The sequence below is a fragment of the Annulohypoxylon truncatum genome (genome assembly GCF_022578515.1).
Source record: "Annulohypoxylon truncatum strain CBS 140777 unplaced genomic scaffold F4807scaffold_16, whole genome shotgun sequence".
Classification (NCBI taxonomy): domain Eukaryota; kingdom Fungi; phylum Ascomycota; class Sordariomycetes; order Xylariales; family Hypoxylaceae; genus Annulohypoxylon; species Annulohypoxylon truncatum.
In genome coordinates this window covers 1,256-15,995 of record NW_025953802.1, presented here as the reverse complement: position 1 = coordinate 15,995, position 14,740 = coordinate 1,256, and the positions used below count along the sequence as shown (strand labels likewise).

The 14,740-nt window shown below is 48.1% G+C and overlaps 1 protein-coding gene across 1 annotated transcript; it reads left to right on the top strand.

Annotated features, from left to right (window-relative positions):
- The first annotated feature begins 234 nt into the window (after positions 1-234).
- Positions 235-2,552, top strand: F4807DRAFT_83751 (uncharacterized protein). Its single transcript, XM_048003541.1, has 3 exons — positions 235-1,071; positions 1,130-1,676; positions 1,782-2,552. Exons 1-3 carry the CDS (start codon positions 927-929, stop codon positions 2,299-2,301), a joined length of 1,212 nt encoding a protein of 403 aa, XP_047854112.1. The 5' UTR covers positions 235-926; the 3' UTR covers positions 2,302-2,552.
- The last annotated feature ends 12,188 nt before the right edge of the window (positions 2,553-14,740 follow it).

Below are 14,740 nucleotides of genomic sequence, written 5' to 3'. Positions count from 1 at the left end.
TCCCCTTGTTTCCTCTCGTTTTTATTCCTCTCTTAAAACTCTTGAGGCGGAGCAAGCCACAATGTTTGATATGTGGTCGTATGTATGTACCTACCTTCCTACCCCTGCGTATGATTGAGCGCACGGAGGGCTGCCCTAATACATCACTTACAGCTGCAGGACATTTAGCACCCGAGCTAATCTTTTGTCTTCTTCCAAGCTTGTCTGGTAGTTCATTAGTCAAGGACTGGAAAGGGTCCTCTTGGCAAGTCACATCTCCCGTGTTCTAGCCTGTAAATCGTACAGGGGCTCTGTCACGCCCGGAGCGAACTTCTCTGGGGTTTTTCGATAACCAGCCCTGGACCCCCTACTGTGTATTTTCGACCAACCCTATCAAGCCGCGTAACAGAGCAGAATAGGCTGGCCACCTACTACCTTACTTATTGCTCTGCAGTCCCAACACAAATCATCCCTGACCCGTGTGGGTTGATCAGCGACTAGGATGCCCGGGCATTTCGTCATGTTCCTAAGTCTTAGTGCTGGCCCGTGAGCTGAACCCTCCTCGAGAGATCAGATACATTACTGGGGGGCAGGCGTCTGTCATCTCGTTACCGGGTTTCGGAGACTTCGAGCAATCGTCTCTAACGCTATTTATTCCCCGTCTTCGCTAGCCTTCTCAGACAAATTGGGACATAAGGAATCCATCAGCACTACTGTCTGATCCTACTGGATCAGTACTGCTCTTAATTACCCTCTAGTGTCGCTTCCAAGTTCAAGAACACGATGCTCTGAGCCTTTACTGTCTCTAGTCAACGAAACACAAGAAGTCTGCGGCCTGTGTTACATTTAATCTCGTCTTCGTTTCGAAAACTTCAACTCACTGTTTTCTCCCATTGTTGCTACCACTACCACTGCTAGCACCAATTCAACATTTACTACCTCTCGCCATGTCAGGGACGGCTTCTCCACGCAGCGGTCGACCGCTAACGACATCGTATGTGGATTTGATGAAGCCTGACGAGGATTGGAGAAATCTGCCCGATGCAGCTGAGAGGAGGAAAATCCAGAACCGCCTCGCCCAGCGAGCGTATCGTGAGTTATCCAAGCAATTGCAGATCTGCCTGTCTACTCAGAGCTAACAAAGCCAAAGGACGGAATATGAGGGATAGGACTAAAGAGGTGGAGAGGTTGAAGAAGCAGCTGCAACAGCTCCAGCAATCCATGAGTGCAGACCCCTCGACTACGCCGCCGCCTGAGCACGAGCTCCCTTCCGGCGGTAGGAGCCCATCCAGCATGGGAGACGCCCACGCTCAGAACGCCGATATGGCAGCATCAGCAACTACGCCCAATGGGACGCGGCGGATGAGCGATTACCTCCAAACTTGGCCTCATGCCGCGGGCTCGGAACAGCTGAGTGGACTCGGACTCACGACGGACGGGGAGAATCCTCTTGGATTCGATACTGCCTCCTATTTTCACCAGGTCCACGGTTCGAATGATGTCGTGACAGATCTGCCTTCTACGGGCCGACGAGCTCGTGCCGTCACAACTAACGTTTCTTCCACACCTATACAGCATCCGCCTCACCTACGCAGCCACAGCATACCCCCAATCTACACATCTACCTGTCCCAGCCCCATGCCGTGGGGACAAGGAGCCGCAGCAGAAAGCCACGACGGGCTTCGAGTATCTACAAAGTAAGCTGAAACCCATAACAATATCTAGGCCATACGAATTTTCTCGATGTAGCTCTAGTTTCCATGTTTTACGTGTATTCTTAGCTAACCCTGGTTGATTACTAGTTTCGGCGTATATAACAGCACGGAGGAGATGTCCATGTACCACCCGGAATCCACATATCAATTAGACGATGGGGTCACACATAGCACCACTGCGTATGCGACTTCGCCAGATTCAGATCTCAACAGCCCCGCGGGCTGGTCACCGCTAGACCGGAAATCGGGTGGTGGCGCACGGCCGAGTAGCTCATCACTAACATCGGCGTTCCTGGCGTCCGCTAATAGCGTCGTGGACGGTATGACAGATATGCAGCACGGGTCCTCGTTCCCCGAGACGACGGCACCATTGCTGCACTTCGCGGTCGCAGGTGGCCACATCGACACGCTGAGACTACTTCTCCAACGTTACGATGTCAATGTCAATAGTCGTGACAATGCCGGTTACACGGCATTGCAACGTGCTGTCATGGCCGGACGTACAGATATGGCAGCCCTGCTTCTCGAGCGCGGGGCCATCGTCGATGGCGACGATAGCTGGACCGTTGAACTTACGGGCCATCACGCCAAGATGGAGACCCAATGACCAAGCCAATGGAACCCACACCCATCTCTTGTTTTTTCGCCAACCTATCATAAATAAATGGACGATCAAGCGGAGTGTACGTTAACGAGCCTTTTCTTACCCTCTCAATCGGGTCTCGAATTCCTCCGCCTACTGTTATGCTGTATCTACTTAATGTAGCAGTCTACGATGGGGTCTATCATATCATATCATATCATGTTCTGTTTTGTTTTGTTATGTTATATGTGTGTGTTGGTTTTTTTCCCTCTCAGGTCTAACCTGTATTGACGATGATGGGTACAGCGCATGGATTGATTGTAGCAACAAGCTTCGGAGCTCTTCTTGGCTTGCACCTGCGCCAATGCGGACTGCTCCGTCAATATTGGGTCCTTTTTATTTTATTTTCTCTTTTAATGGTTCGGCCGGGGTGGGTATAGATATACCACCGCCTGCAAGGTTCAGCAAGGTTACCTTGGAGGGAGTGAGGGGGGAGGGAGCATAGGATTCTGGGATTTGGGGGTTAATGGGAATGGCGTCTTTTGGCTGGTGGGTTCGCTTTTTTACACAACCCTCTATACCCGAGGCATGGGATTCATGGATCATACACGCGTTACACAAAACACTACTTCACACTCGTCGAAGAAAATACCTCCCGAGGACCACAGGCCTCTCTATATGCTAAAACCCCATAGAAAGATATCATGTTTCTTATCCTACGAAATTTAAAACACATGATAAATGTTACTTAGGGGCCATATCGAAATACCTATAAACCTACACATTACCTATTATTCAAGTGAAAGATGAAAGTTACAGCATGTGAATTAGCTATTGCTGCTATTGACGAGAGATCCAGGGTCAGATATATCCCGGCAAGTAGAACAGGGTTACCCCCCTACACTATCTAAATGGGATCTGGCGATTTTCTATAATACCGGACCCCCTTTCTTTTTACGTCTTTCCCTTTTCGCCTTAAGGAATTCCGAGGCTTCTCCAAATCCAGGAACGCGCCGAACGCTCTGCGACTCCATTTCCACTTGCTGTCGGAACAAGAGCTTCACGTGTTTTATAGCACTCCATGTGATGCTATCGAAGTAGCGCGATCGCCATCGCCAAGAAGCTTTGGAATGATTCGTTATCATGGAATTCGCCGCGGCTCAAGGAACTCTGAAAATTGGCATGGAGATTTCCGTTGTTTCGAATCGCTAGCTAGCAAGAAAGAAATATCGCCGGGGACAGAAAAAGAGATGGCAAATTCCATCTACGACGTCCCTCCGGGTCCGGCTTTGGAAAGAGTGGTGGGTCCCCCGAACTTGATTTTTCGGGTTTCGATGACAAAGAGAAAAAAACATGATAGTCACGAAGTTTTGAATTTCACGTCACTAACTTTGGAGGCCTTCTATATTATCGAGTCTGACCGACCCCTGATCGCTAACTAGGATAGGACACTCATAGGAGTCAAGAGCACCGGTCTCCAATGGCCCAGCCTCAGACCGGTCTACCTCTCTCTGTCTTTCCATCCAATACATCACTGCGCATGTTCCATAAGCATAAGCGGAAGAGAGCGGGATAGCTCGGTGCGATGAATCCCGCCGGTTCCTGATCCGCTCATTGCCTGCATACACGCGCATCAAAATATCAAATAATTCGTCAATCGACGGATGGGAACGAATCACAGTTACGGTGGAGACGAATCCGAACAATAACAGCTACGTCCACGGTCACGGCTACTACGCTTCAGTTTTAATTCGGGATGTGTGTGTGCGAAATACCTATCTGCACGTCGTTGATAAAACCCCACTCTCCGCGATGCTTCCATCCTTGCGTCGAGACGGACAGCCTTTTCCCTCTCTTCGAAGATGTGCGAGGTTCTACCTGGAAATGATGATCCCGACAAAAGTGTTGGAGAAACCTGAGGGAGACCAACTTAAAATGAATGTTCGTGAGAACTAAATCCACGGCTACGATCCTACCGCTGGCCGGGGAGCGAATCCTTTAAATAAAGTACCTCTAACGCTCGACGATTATAATTAGGTCTTCTTCCCCCCCTTGTCGCCCTTGTCACCCTCCCTCCCACGACAGGTTTCACGCCAAGTAACGTCAATCTACATACATCTCAAGGTATTGTACACTATCAGGTCAGGATCACCCCCGCGGATCGACGTAGCTGAGGGTATCGCATTGTGGGGTTGATCGTAGAGGGCCGTTGCCGGCCACCCGAAGCTAGCTCGGATGGCTCCGTAGTTCGTGTTGGTTCTCTCTTAATAACCAACCTCCATGATCTCGCTGAAGAGTTTTTTTGCTTGTTGGATATACCAACATCCATCTAAAACACCTGCTGTGAAAGCCGTGCCGGAGCGGCGCAGCGGATATTTCGGGAGCCGATCATTTTACGTTCGGATACCTGTACGCAGCAGCAGCAGCAGCGGAATCAGAGACATTGTTGCTGCCCAACTCTTTGAGCGGAGGTAGACATTAAATAGCTCACCATTTTCGTGGATCTGGGTTGTATGTATGTCTACAGCTGGAGTTGCTAGCTCCGAAACAATAGCTGTGCCCGGCTCGTTCATACCCCGATCAACCATCTGTAACCCTCGTTGCATTTGGAGATTTTCTTTTAGTTTTTTTATTATTATTATTTTTTCTCCCTTCAGCGTCGTAACGCAGATCTGCGGATTAGGGGCAAAGGCAGGCATCAATTCTCGTCAACCAATATTTTTAGAATACGAAGAGCTCTCTGTCTGTCGAAGCCCTCTGTCGGAACAGGTATCCATTACAGGATAACATGAACTTTACTTCCTTACGCGCACACTGTGGATTTTTACCTCGGTGAGCGCCTCGCAATCGGGAAAGGGGGTTAAGGATTCCTTGTCGCGAAGGATTCACCACTGCAAGGTATTAATTAACCTTATAATCCCCCCGCCACGTGGGTGGTCAAGCTAAGCAGCATCGCGCTGTCATAGGAGCGCCCCCTGACGACCCCCTGGGCGAGATTAATCGACCACATGGGAGGGGGCTTTTTTCGACATCTCCAAAGGGCGTTCTCGCCTACTCTCTTGTGTTACCCCCAATTCGAACTTACATGCAGCTGATTTTAGGATTTCCTGCAATATATCGTCAACGGCTGTGATTTATAAGCTGCGATCAGTTATATTACACAGCATTTCAGCACATTCCGCAAAAAGAAGGTGAGGAAAAAAATGGCATATTCAATTGGCATCCTCGTCAACACCAACATTAAGCGACGGTATATAAAAAACCCTATATCAACGGATAGACGTCAAACAAACCCCAAGTTTTCATCTCAGCCTTATAGTAGTAAGTACATGAAAACCACATGGCACAGAAAAATAAACTCGCAGCAAAAGCCCGGAACAGAAGTCGAGATGAAGATTAAACCCAGTCGCGCTCCCGCGCGCGCACTGGGCGATGCCGCGACCCTGCGTCAGGCAGACAGCGAAGAAGAAGAAGAAGAAGCGGAGATCTTTTTTTACCCACTTTCGCAACCTAACCCGCGTCAATATTGGGACCGAATCCTTCGACTTCGCATATGTATTATTATTACATGACAGGACTTGCTTGCGAATTTTTTTCCTTAACGGTAGAAAACAAGCGATATAGTAGTGTATACCTGCATACATAGTCTGACGTCCCCCCGTTATTAATAGGACAGAGAAGCGGTTCAACAATGTCCCCGTCTGAGGCCCTTGCTTTTCGTCCGATCTACACTACTTGTGCTGCAGCGAAAGATTGCTTCCTGTTTATCGTCCAATGGACGGGAAGGCAAATCTGCACAGTTGAGGCTGACTTTTCGTCTATTGCCCGCCAGCGTTCGAGGAGATTCACCGCGCACATGTCTTCGGAGAATCTCGTTCATGACGACGTCTGCATTCGCCAAGAGGAGACTAGGCTAGAATCTCTTCTAGTCATCCAAGGCATAATCCGTTCGCTAGCAGGGCTACCTAGGCTGCTAGGCCATCAAGGCCCCTTTCGCTGCGGAGCTTAAATCTCAGCTTTTAGGACGATCCTTCGAGCCGGGGGGGCCAAGAAGAGTCTAAGAGAAGCCATTGCCTAATCGAGAAGGCAGGATTCGCCGCGATTGCTTCATCTGCCGATAATAGCCCCTATCAATCAAGGAACTTGTGCGAAAAGCCTTCGTCGAAAATGCTGAGGTCGTGACCAGGTTCGTTACCGCCGTTACCGTCGCGGCTTTCAGATGGAAATCTAAGTTTCCCATTTCAGCCCTTGCCTGGAGGGTTCCCCAGATGAACGCGTCATTCTTTGCCGGAAGTCGTTAGGCTATCGAGTAAGGAGTCGTATCTGGGTTAATCACGTTTATGACGGGGTGAATCCATGTGGTTAAGAGGCTGGACGTCGATCGCCCAGCTATAAAGTCTGCTCTTAACCCACGTGGCGCTACAAGTTGACCTTCCTTGAGTATCGTAGCGCAGGTAGATTATGATGCCATATTGACTTGCATAAAGTAAGAGCTAAAGTAGAAAAAGTAGGTTGACAATCAGATATGAGCGAGCGACGAGATCTGAGCATGTGTCAGACTACCTAGATAGGTCTATTACGCGGTGGAATTCTTGTGGTTATGTAAAGCACATCTTCACCGAAAACTATTATAACTTTGCGTTAACACTGGGCTCAATCTAGTTTATAGATTGTTGGTTGTGCCAATCAACGCTTCAAGCCATATTGGGGGCTTCCGATAGTCACCTTACTCAGGGGAGAAGCCCCGAAATCAGTCAATCTGCTGTCGAGCATGTTGTCATACTTCTATGTGAAAGCAAGATAATGAAGTGGAATAGGCTCTAGCAAAGGGACACTAGGGCCAAACTCAAGGGGTCTTTTATGAAATCAAAGAGCTATGAGAAATTATCCATGATGTTTGCGATGAATCTCTCGCCACCAAATATAGATTCAACAATTGTATTGTATTCAATAAATGGCTTATGACCTAGTTTGTTTATCACGGATTATCATATGTTAATACCCATAAGGCTATATAATGTGCATCTTCTGACCAGCCAGATCACATCCCTCTATCCGCATCCAATCTCCTACATCTGTAACGGACTCTCTCAAGAAGTAAGTACGAAGAACTATCAAATTCTATCAAGATGCCAGAATCTTCCAACCAAGGCCAGGGCGAGAGACCTTTCATCTACATCAAGCCAGTTCCCAAGAAGGGTAACTATGCGAACCCGATGGGCAAAGAATTATCTACGTACTACCCAGGGGCACCGAACCCAAGCGGTTATGTAGGTAGACCGTTCGTGTATACTGGTGATAGCGGCAGCTCGCAAGGTAAGAAATAAATGTGATGATTGACCATGCGAGTGGTTGAGTAGCATCTACCATATGATTACTAGTATAAATATAATCATCTGACCTAAATGGTGGACTCAACGAAGTACTGGACGTGCCACTAGGTATGATTATGTGATTCAAACATAATATGACTTTTCACGACAAATAATTTACTCTCTTAAAGCTGGATGAAAAGTTGTATTGCTCTGTGCTGTCCGAGCTATTGGGGGAAAAGGGGGAGAGGTGACTACATTTAACCTAACTCCACCGGGTTCGAAACATTTTATGTTGTTATTCTTTGTAGATAATTCGGTAGGTGCCTATTCCTGGTGACTCAACATAATTATACACAATTTAAAGATCTCTGGTACCGCTAGTTCAGTGAGAATACTTCTAGTGCATTGAGATCAAGCGATACGTGGCTGTCGGCAGCACATGTCATACCACTAGAAGCAAAGGACCCCTATTTGCTCGTCATATCTCTCAAAACCTCGAATTTCTCTCTGAAACCCTATATATATTAATCCTTTACCTAGCCTTAGGCAGATTTTCCCCAAGTGAACACAGCCTATCTCTTATAGTAACCAACTGCCTCCTTGATATCTCCCCCCGCAATCTTAGGAGTCGCCTTGACCACACACCACCCCTGAGTTTCTTGTACACGCTCACCTGTTCATCAACCGCTTCTTTTCATTCTCTCGTCTTCTCTATAGTCTCTAATTCCTCCTACAGTACGATTCAAGCGGCCGGAAACTCCGTCAACTAATTATCGTCTAAGATTCAACTTCTCCCTCCTTCAACCATGCTAGGATGAGCATTGATGTGAGCTTCCGGCTCCACGGGCAAGACCTGAAGTCCCTTATACTTGATCAGACCCTTCATCCCCACCACTCCCATTCTCTCTTCCGCGTCGATAATCCACGTCTCTGGTATTACACCAACCCATCATCGGAATCACATTTTATTCGTCTCCCCACTGAAAGTTCTGGGCCCCTGGAGCCAAGGTTCTCTAGACCCGACCTCCGGCGAGTCTTCCTTTTTTCCCTTCATCTCCCCTTTTTTTCAGACAAGCCTGCATACTAGACATTATTTTCCCCGTGGCTCCGCCCGGTCGTGTCTCCCTTGCTCTCTAGTGTGCAATATACCCAGCCGTATCCGCCATCCTGTACACTTAAACGAGTTTCCACGGCGTCTTGCCGAACCCTTCAAAGTTACACGCAGCCCGGCATGGCATTAGGTTAGCTCGGTCCCCTTTAAATTATCTATCGTGCTAGATGATAGATGGATGAATGCTAGGTGGCTTTTTAATGTCGATCCAGTTCGGGTTGAATAGTCGTTTAGGCGGGATGTAGTTTAGGTCCTCGACTGATGATGATATTGGGTATTTCCCAATTCATACCTTGGCCATCAGGTTCCGTTCTTGCAACCTATATGTCTTCTTTAACAAGAGGAGCTATAGCTCCTTACGACACTACTAAGTGTGGTCGCGAGACGGCAAGCCCATGGCCGATATCAGCTACTTTGTATGCATGATTGATAGCGCAGACGACGCCTGGCTAGAGTATCGCATGAAACAACTCAGAAGCCAACGCGATTAGGCAGTATAATGGCCCATGTCAACTGGTATGCTGGGTACAGTATTGTTACAGTTCTGCCAGTTCAACAGTGCAGTTCTCCGATAGTCATGTTCCAGTTTGTGAGACTGTCTTCGGCGATGAAGTGTAACTCTGGCAAGGCCAGATAGGCAGATCTGTGAATGAGATGAGATCCCGCGAGATCTCTATTGTCCGTGAGCTATAGATGCCGTCGTTACCCCTGACATGGTATGCTCGATATCTAGTAGAGCTCCAATCAGAAGGTGATTACCGAATACTTTGGTAGGTGTGCTGCGTACGTAAGAGACCTGCCATCTTCTCCGATATCGTGGCTGATTACATAAATGAGTTCCTCTTCACAGCTCTTGCTAGCCACCCTTGACAGGTAGACATGGCGATATCAATGCTTGCATGTACAGCAGATCCGGTACCAAGAATTCCGCTTCGAGCTAGTGAACAAAGCATTTTCGTAGGCCTCATCAAGCCATCCATTAGGTAGTATCACTTCGGCATAGTCAGGTACGACTATGTAGGAGGGTATCATTCTATTGACTGCATGCAATGTTACTATGCCGATCGGTTGTGGGGATGAGAGGGTGTGGATAAGGGGATCCTTGCCCCTCAGGGGTCGAGAGTACCGGCAGGTTATGCTTATAACGATGCTGTTACGCCGTGACTTAAGCAGTATGATGCGGAGGTGTTTGCGCGTCCAGGTCACAGAACGAATTTAGGCAAATTCGAAATTTGTTCTATACGAAGAAATGCAGGTGAGTGCTTACTACAGGCCTATGCTAGACGCGAAGGTTAGCATCGAGAAGGACGCCTCGTTGGCAGATCGAATGATGATGTTGAAATCGTAATTCTGACGAGTCATGATTGAGGCTTAGGGGGTAGTCGACGCATCTTCATGGATTTCACGTAAGGAGAATGTCGACTGATCTAGAACGCCTCCAGCAGATAGTCATATGGAACATCGAAAGGCGACTAAGCTTCCAAGCTCGGCAGGTCGTCCATAAACCGTAAGATATTCAGAGGTTTGCCATGAGATCGCAACGCTGACAGGATATCTGCCCACGAGCATCGTTGGCACCGAGTCCTTGCAAGGCAGCATCTGAAGATTTGGAGACGCTGTCATCGTGATCGAACGGTCCCGAGTGGCGAAAGCCTACAGTAAGGGACTTTGGTGATGGCATCAGCCAAGACGGTATATTATAGTATGCGGCCATCGTTGATAGCATCGACTAGGTCTGCTGACTGGTTGCATCTGGCACGATGGACATAATAACCGCCAAGCGCCTTGTAGAGTTCGCTATTGCATGAAGCTATCAGGCTTCAGACCCAACCCGATCCCGGTTATGGGTCTAGCTTCTCGGAATAGCTCGCATGGGAAGAGGCCGTCACACTGCTGGCTAGCAAGCGTACGAGTGTCATTGATGATGGAGATGCATTGAATATTGAATCCCTTAAGCTTGGCTACCAACGCAGACTCGCAATTTAGGATTTCGGACTTCATGAAATCTGCGCAACCTCAACAGCTGGAAAGACGACGTTATCGAGAGCTTGATCATGGGTGGTATCGGTGGGATAAACATATAGGATATACTAATAGCCAAGACATACACAAAGTGGAATGGAATCCCATACACTTGAAGAGGGCATCGACATGGTTATATGTGGCAGTTATTGTGTCGTAAATCCGAGTTGGTGTGCTCTTGTCGATTAGCGTTACTTGCAGGATATGTTGCCTTGGGGTAACTCTTGTGAGTACTATGTTCACGTTGTATGAAGTATCTCGCCCGAAGTCGTATACTGATTCATGGTTCGACTTCCTTCAACGGCCTTAGTTAATCCCTATTGCTTTTGTTGTCAGTTACAAGATAGGCAATAGGGATTGGATCCAGACCAAAATGGAATTGTGTCGCAGAATAGGTAGGTAACAATCAATTTTTCTCAGCGATATCTCCAACAGAATGGTCGGTTCATTGTTACGTCGCCTCACACGGATTCCCTTTTAGATTTCTAGATGGTTGACTTTCTCCTTGGGGTACCCGGCACTGACGAGTCCTTGTGTGGTATGCATTTGGTGGGACCGGTGAGCCAGCGGACTTCCAAATTTGCGTAAGCGATCTCCAACGACCCCGGCTTATTAGAGCTCTGATATTATAGTGCAGGGCGCTATTATTTTAGGTATTATCGTCCGCCGTCAGAAGCTGTAGCGTGCCATCCCGTACCAAGCTCTCTGATGCAGCACTACCGTAGTATTTCTCGCGGTACCTTGCAGGTTGACGGACATCTCGCGTGTGTTTGAAAGGAAGACTGGAGCCGAATAAGTCATGTTCTCGCTAGCTACCGTGTCATCGTGAATTTCACGGCATTAGGTGTCTACTCAGCGTAAGCTGTGAGTTCCTGATTAGTCACGATATTCCATTGGAATTACTTACCTAAGTCATAACACGAGAGAAAAAGCGTTATTGCTGAGGGGCAACTAGAGAATCGTTTCTAGCATCAACTTTTCTGAAGTTATCATATCCATCACCATACGTACTATTGATACGGATGGACCACTCGAAGGACTGAAACGCCATGTCTACAGTAGCGCAGTGGAAAATGGACCCTGTCTGGAAATGAATTAATCTCGAACCCCTTCTAAGCGTACACATCGTCATGGGGACCGGACGAGCTTTCCCGGCGGGCGCAGACTTGGAAGAATGTAATATTTGCCAAGCGATGCAGATCCAAAGAACGGCATGGGAAACTCGCTGGCCTTCAAACCGCCGAGTTGTTGACTCGGCTAGAAGCCCGTGGTCGCGGTTGGTAATGGATTGGCGATGGATGCGGATTACGAGTTTGCGACCTCGTCATCGTCGCCGAAGACGCCTACTTTGGTTGTTTCTGAGGCGAAGAAGGAATTGCGTCGGTCAGCGATGCGTTACCGCGACGGTTACGCAGTATTGGACTGCAGAGGCGCCAATGTTAGGTGTTTCAATGGGGCATGGTTGATGAAAGTACAGCAGCCCGGGTGACGATAGAGGACGCTAGAGGCCTCGGTGGAAGGAAAGTAGCCGGAGGCTTGACGCCCTAGAATGAGCGCCTAAGATCTCGCTGTATCCAAGTCGGCGTGCACTAAAACCGCCCCGATCGGGGGCTCGTTCTTAGGTGAATACGCGACCCGCACGGACATGCTAGTAATAGTATTATTAGCAGGCCTCTCTTTGATTACATACATAATAGTGGCCAGAAGATGCTTTTGCGATTTAATTCAGGACTTTGTCCGCTTGAAATGATCTTCGCCCGTTTATCTCGTGGTGCTCGAATCAACATGGTTGTTCAGGATATGTTGAATAAACCGGTTACGATGGATAGCGCTCGGAGGTATTAAGGGCTTCTTACAGACGCTAGCTAGAACACCGCCAAATTTCCAGAACCGCTTTCTACAGTGAATAAATCAGCTACATTGCATTGGCATTTGATGTCCCCTTATTGGTGAAAGTTGGTAGCAATTTAATTCACAAAGAAAAAGCGAATTAACAAGAATTTAAACCTGGTCGGGCTGTAGAGTTAACAGGGTTCAAATAACTTTAATACCTTGGTATTTCCCTTAACGGAAAACAGGGTTGATCTGATTGGTGGATTGCAGTAACACGAAAAGAATGGGCAATTGACGAAGTCTAGGAAAGTGCCACAAGGGATGAAAGCGCTGAATATATCTTGAATCGTGCGATTCTCATACCTAAAAGAGAACTACCTCCCTTTTATCAATCTCCCGTATTTCCTCGTCGAACAGGGGAAAGGTATCAGTTCTGGCCTGCCAAAACCGGCCGATCCGTACTATCTCTAGTCCGACGCGACTTACCACGAGCCCAACGTCATAATCAAGTTCTGCCAGGGCATTCGAAATTCTCATAATTAGCAAGCATGACAGTTCTCCTGTATTCGGAGGTACGAGCGTATCTGCAGTCCACGAAACGGCCTTATTCCTAGGTGACTCTTTATCTACCAAGTCCGACTTCCGGTCTGGAGGGCAGACAATTTCCTTTACCGCTGTGCGTAGGCGCTGGTAACCTTTCCCGTGGTCGATACCAATGTCAATCACTTCTGCAGTCCACAGCGCCGATAAACCCTCCGCGAACGTATCCATATAAATTCGCCCCTTGACGCCCACCCACGACCAAGATGGAGCGAGGTACTTTTTCGTAGGTGGACGCTCTGTGGGAGCATCGACGAACCATAACAACTCGTGGGGAAGTCTTTCTTTCCAGAGGCCCCATATATTGGACCACGAGGTTATTTTCTCAATCTGCTTGATAACACTTGAGATAGCGACGATGCGATCATCGAAAAAAGTTAGTGGGCAAGGGGTATATGAGGCGTGTACGTCAAGCCACATATTATAGGCCATATCCGTCCTCTCCTTGGGCAATTTCCCCGCCGCTTCGACGCAAGCTGTCAAGAAGGATGCCTTGGGTGCAAATTGGCCGGATTTTCCATATGGGTTGCCCTCCGTCGCAGAACACTCCACACACTCCCAGCCGAGGCCCCAAGCGCCATAATATAGCGTTCTCGGCGCTAGAAGACGCTCTTGTACCACCCACGCACGTGTATGGAGAGGGAGAAGAGCGTGATTTATACGGAACGCCGGAACAAGCCGTTACGAAAAGTCGGCGTGTAAGCCATGCGGTAAGTTGTAAATGCGAAAAGCAAGGGGATTCTGTTCGTTATTACTCTTATTCGCAGGGTCTTCGCTGTGTTCGACGAAGCAGCCTTCGAACGAGGAGCAAGCTGTAAGAGCAGCTATGGTGCAAGTGGAATGAGCATATATCTCGCCCATAATCATGGACTCAGACCTCCAATCGAGTTCGGAGTCCTGAACAATGCACAGTGAGTCGATCCAAAGATACTGACAGCATCGCACAGCACTCACACCAACTGACGACTAATAAGAACAGCATCTTGAAAGGTCCGGGGGAATTCAGCGAAGGGGATGGCATTTTTTAGATTGTTCATATTTTCAACGAGTAGTTTTAAGATATCCGCTCCTCCTCAGCAATGGGAAAGGGTTAAATATTCTACCTTCGAGTTCCACTGACACATGGCTGTTTCTGCTGTGGTCACCAATTTCAGCTCATTTTGATTTCCATGGGCACCAACATAAACCAGGCGAGTAGGGTAACCGTGATCAGAAGGAAACAGCGTCGACGACGCTGTAGAACACTTATGATGGCGTTCGGTGCACTGTTTTAACCACTCCCTCGCCAAAGCGGCTGAAGCCTCACAGGAAAGAGATTTGGACAACTGCGCATTTCTATATACACTTGGATCTGAGAATATGAAGGGAGAATCCGCCGAGGATTCCTCACGCCCATCTAGATTACGAAATACGGGAAGTTCTCCTATAAGTTCTCTTTCATCTGTATCTTCTCTTTCATCTGTATCCGCCTGGGAAACCGAATAGACTTGCAACCACGCTCCTCCCGAGCGCGATACGTAAAGGCGAGCCTCAAATCTGCTCTCATGCAACTTCGGCAAAGTACCATAGCCAAACATTCCTG

What these genes read in the sequence shown, in the direction of transcription:
- F4807DRAFT_83751 (XM_048003541.1), top strand. Translation starts at nt 927, where the DNA reads ATGTCAGGGACGGCTTCTCCACGCAGCGGTCGACCGCTAACGACATCG. An exon ending in CCTCGCCCAGCGAGCGTATC is followed by an intron (nt 1,072 to 1,129) that starts GTGAGTTATCCA and finishes ACAAAGCCAAAG; the next exon opens with GACGGAATATGAGGGATAGG. An exon ending in GGGCTTCGAGTATCTACAAA is followed by an intron (nt 1,677 to 1,781) that starts GTAAGCTGAAAC and finishes GTTGATTACTAG; the next exon opens with TTTCGGCGTATATAACAGCA.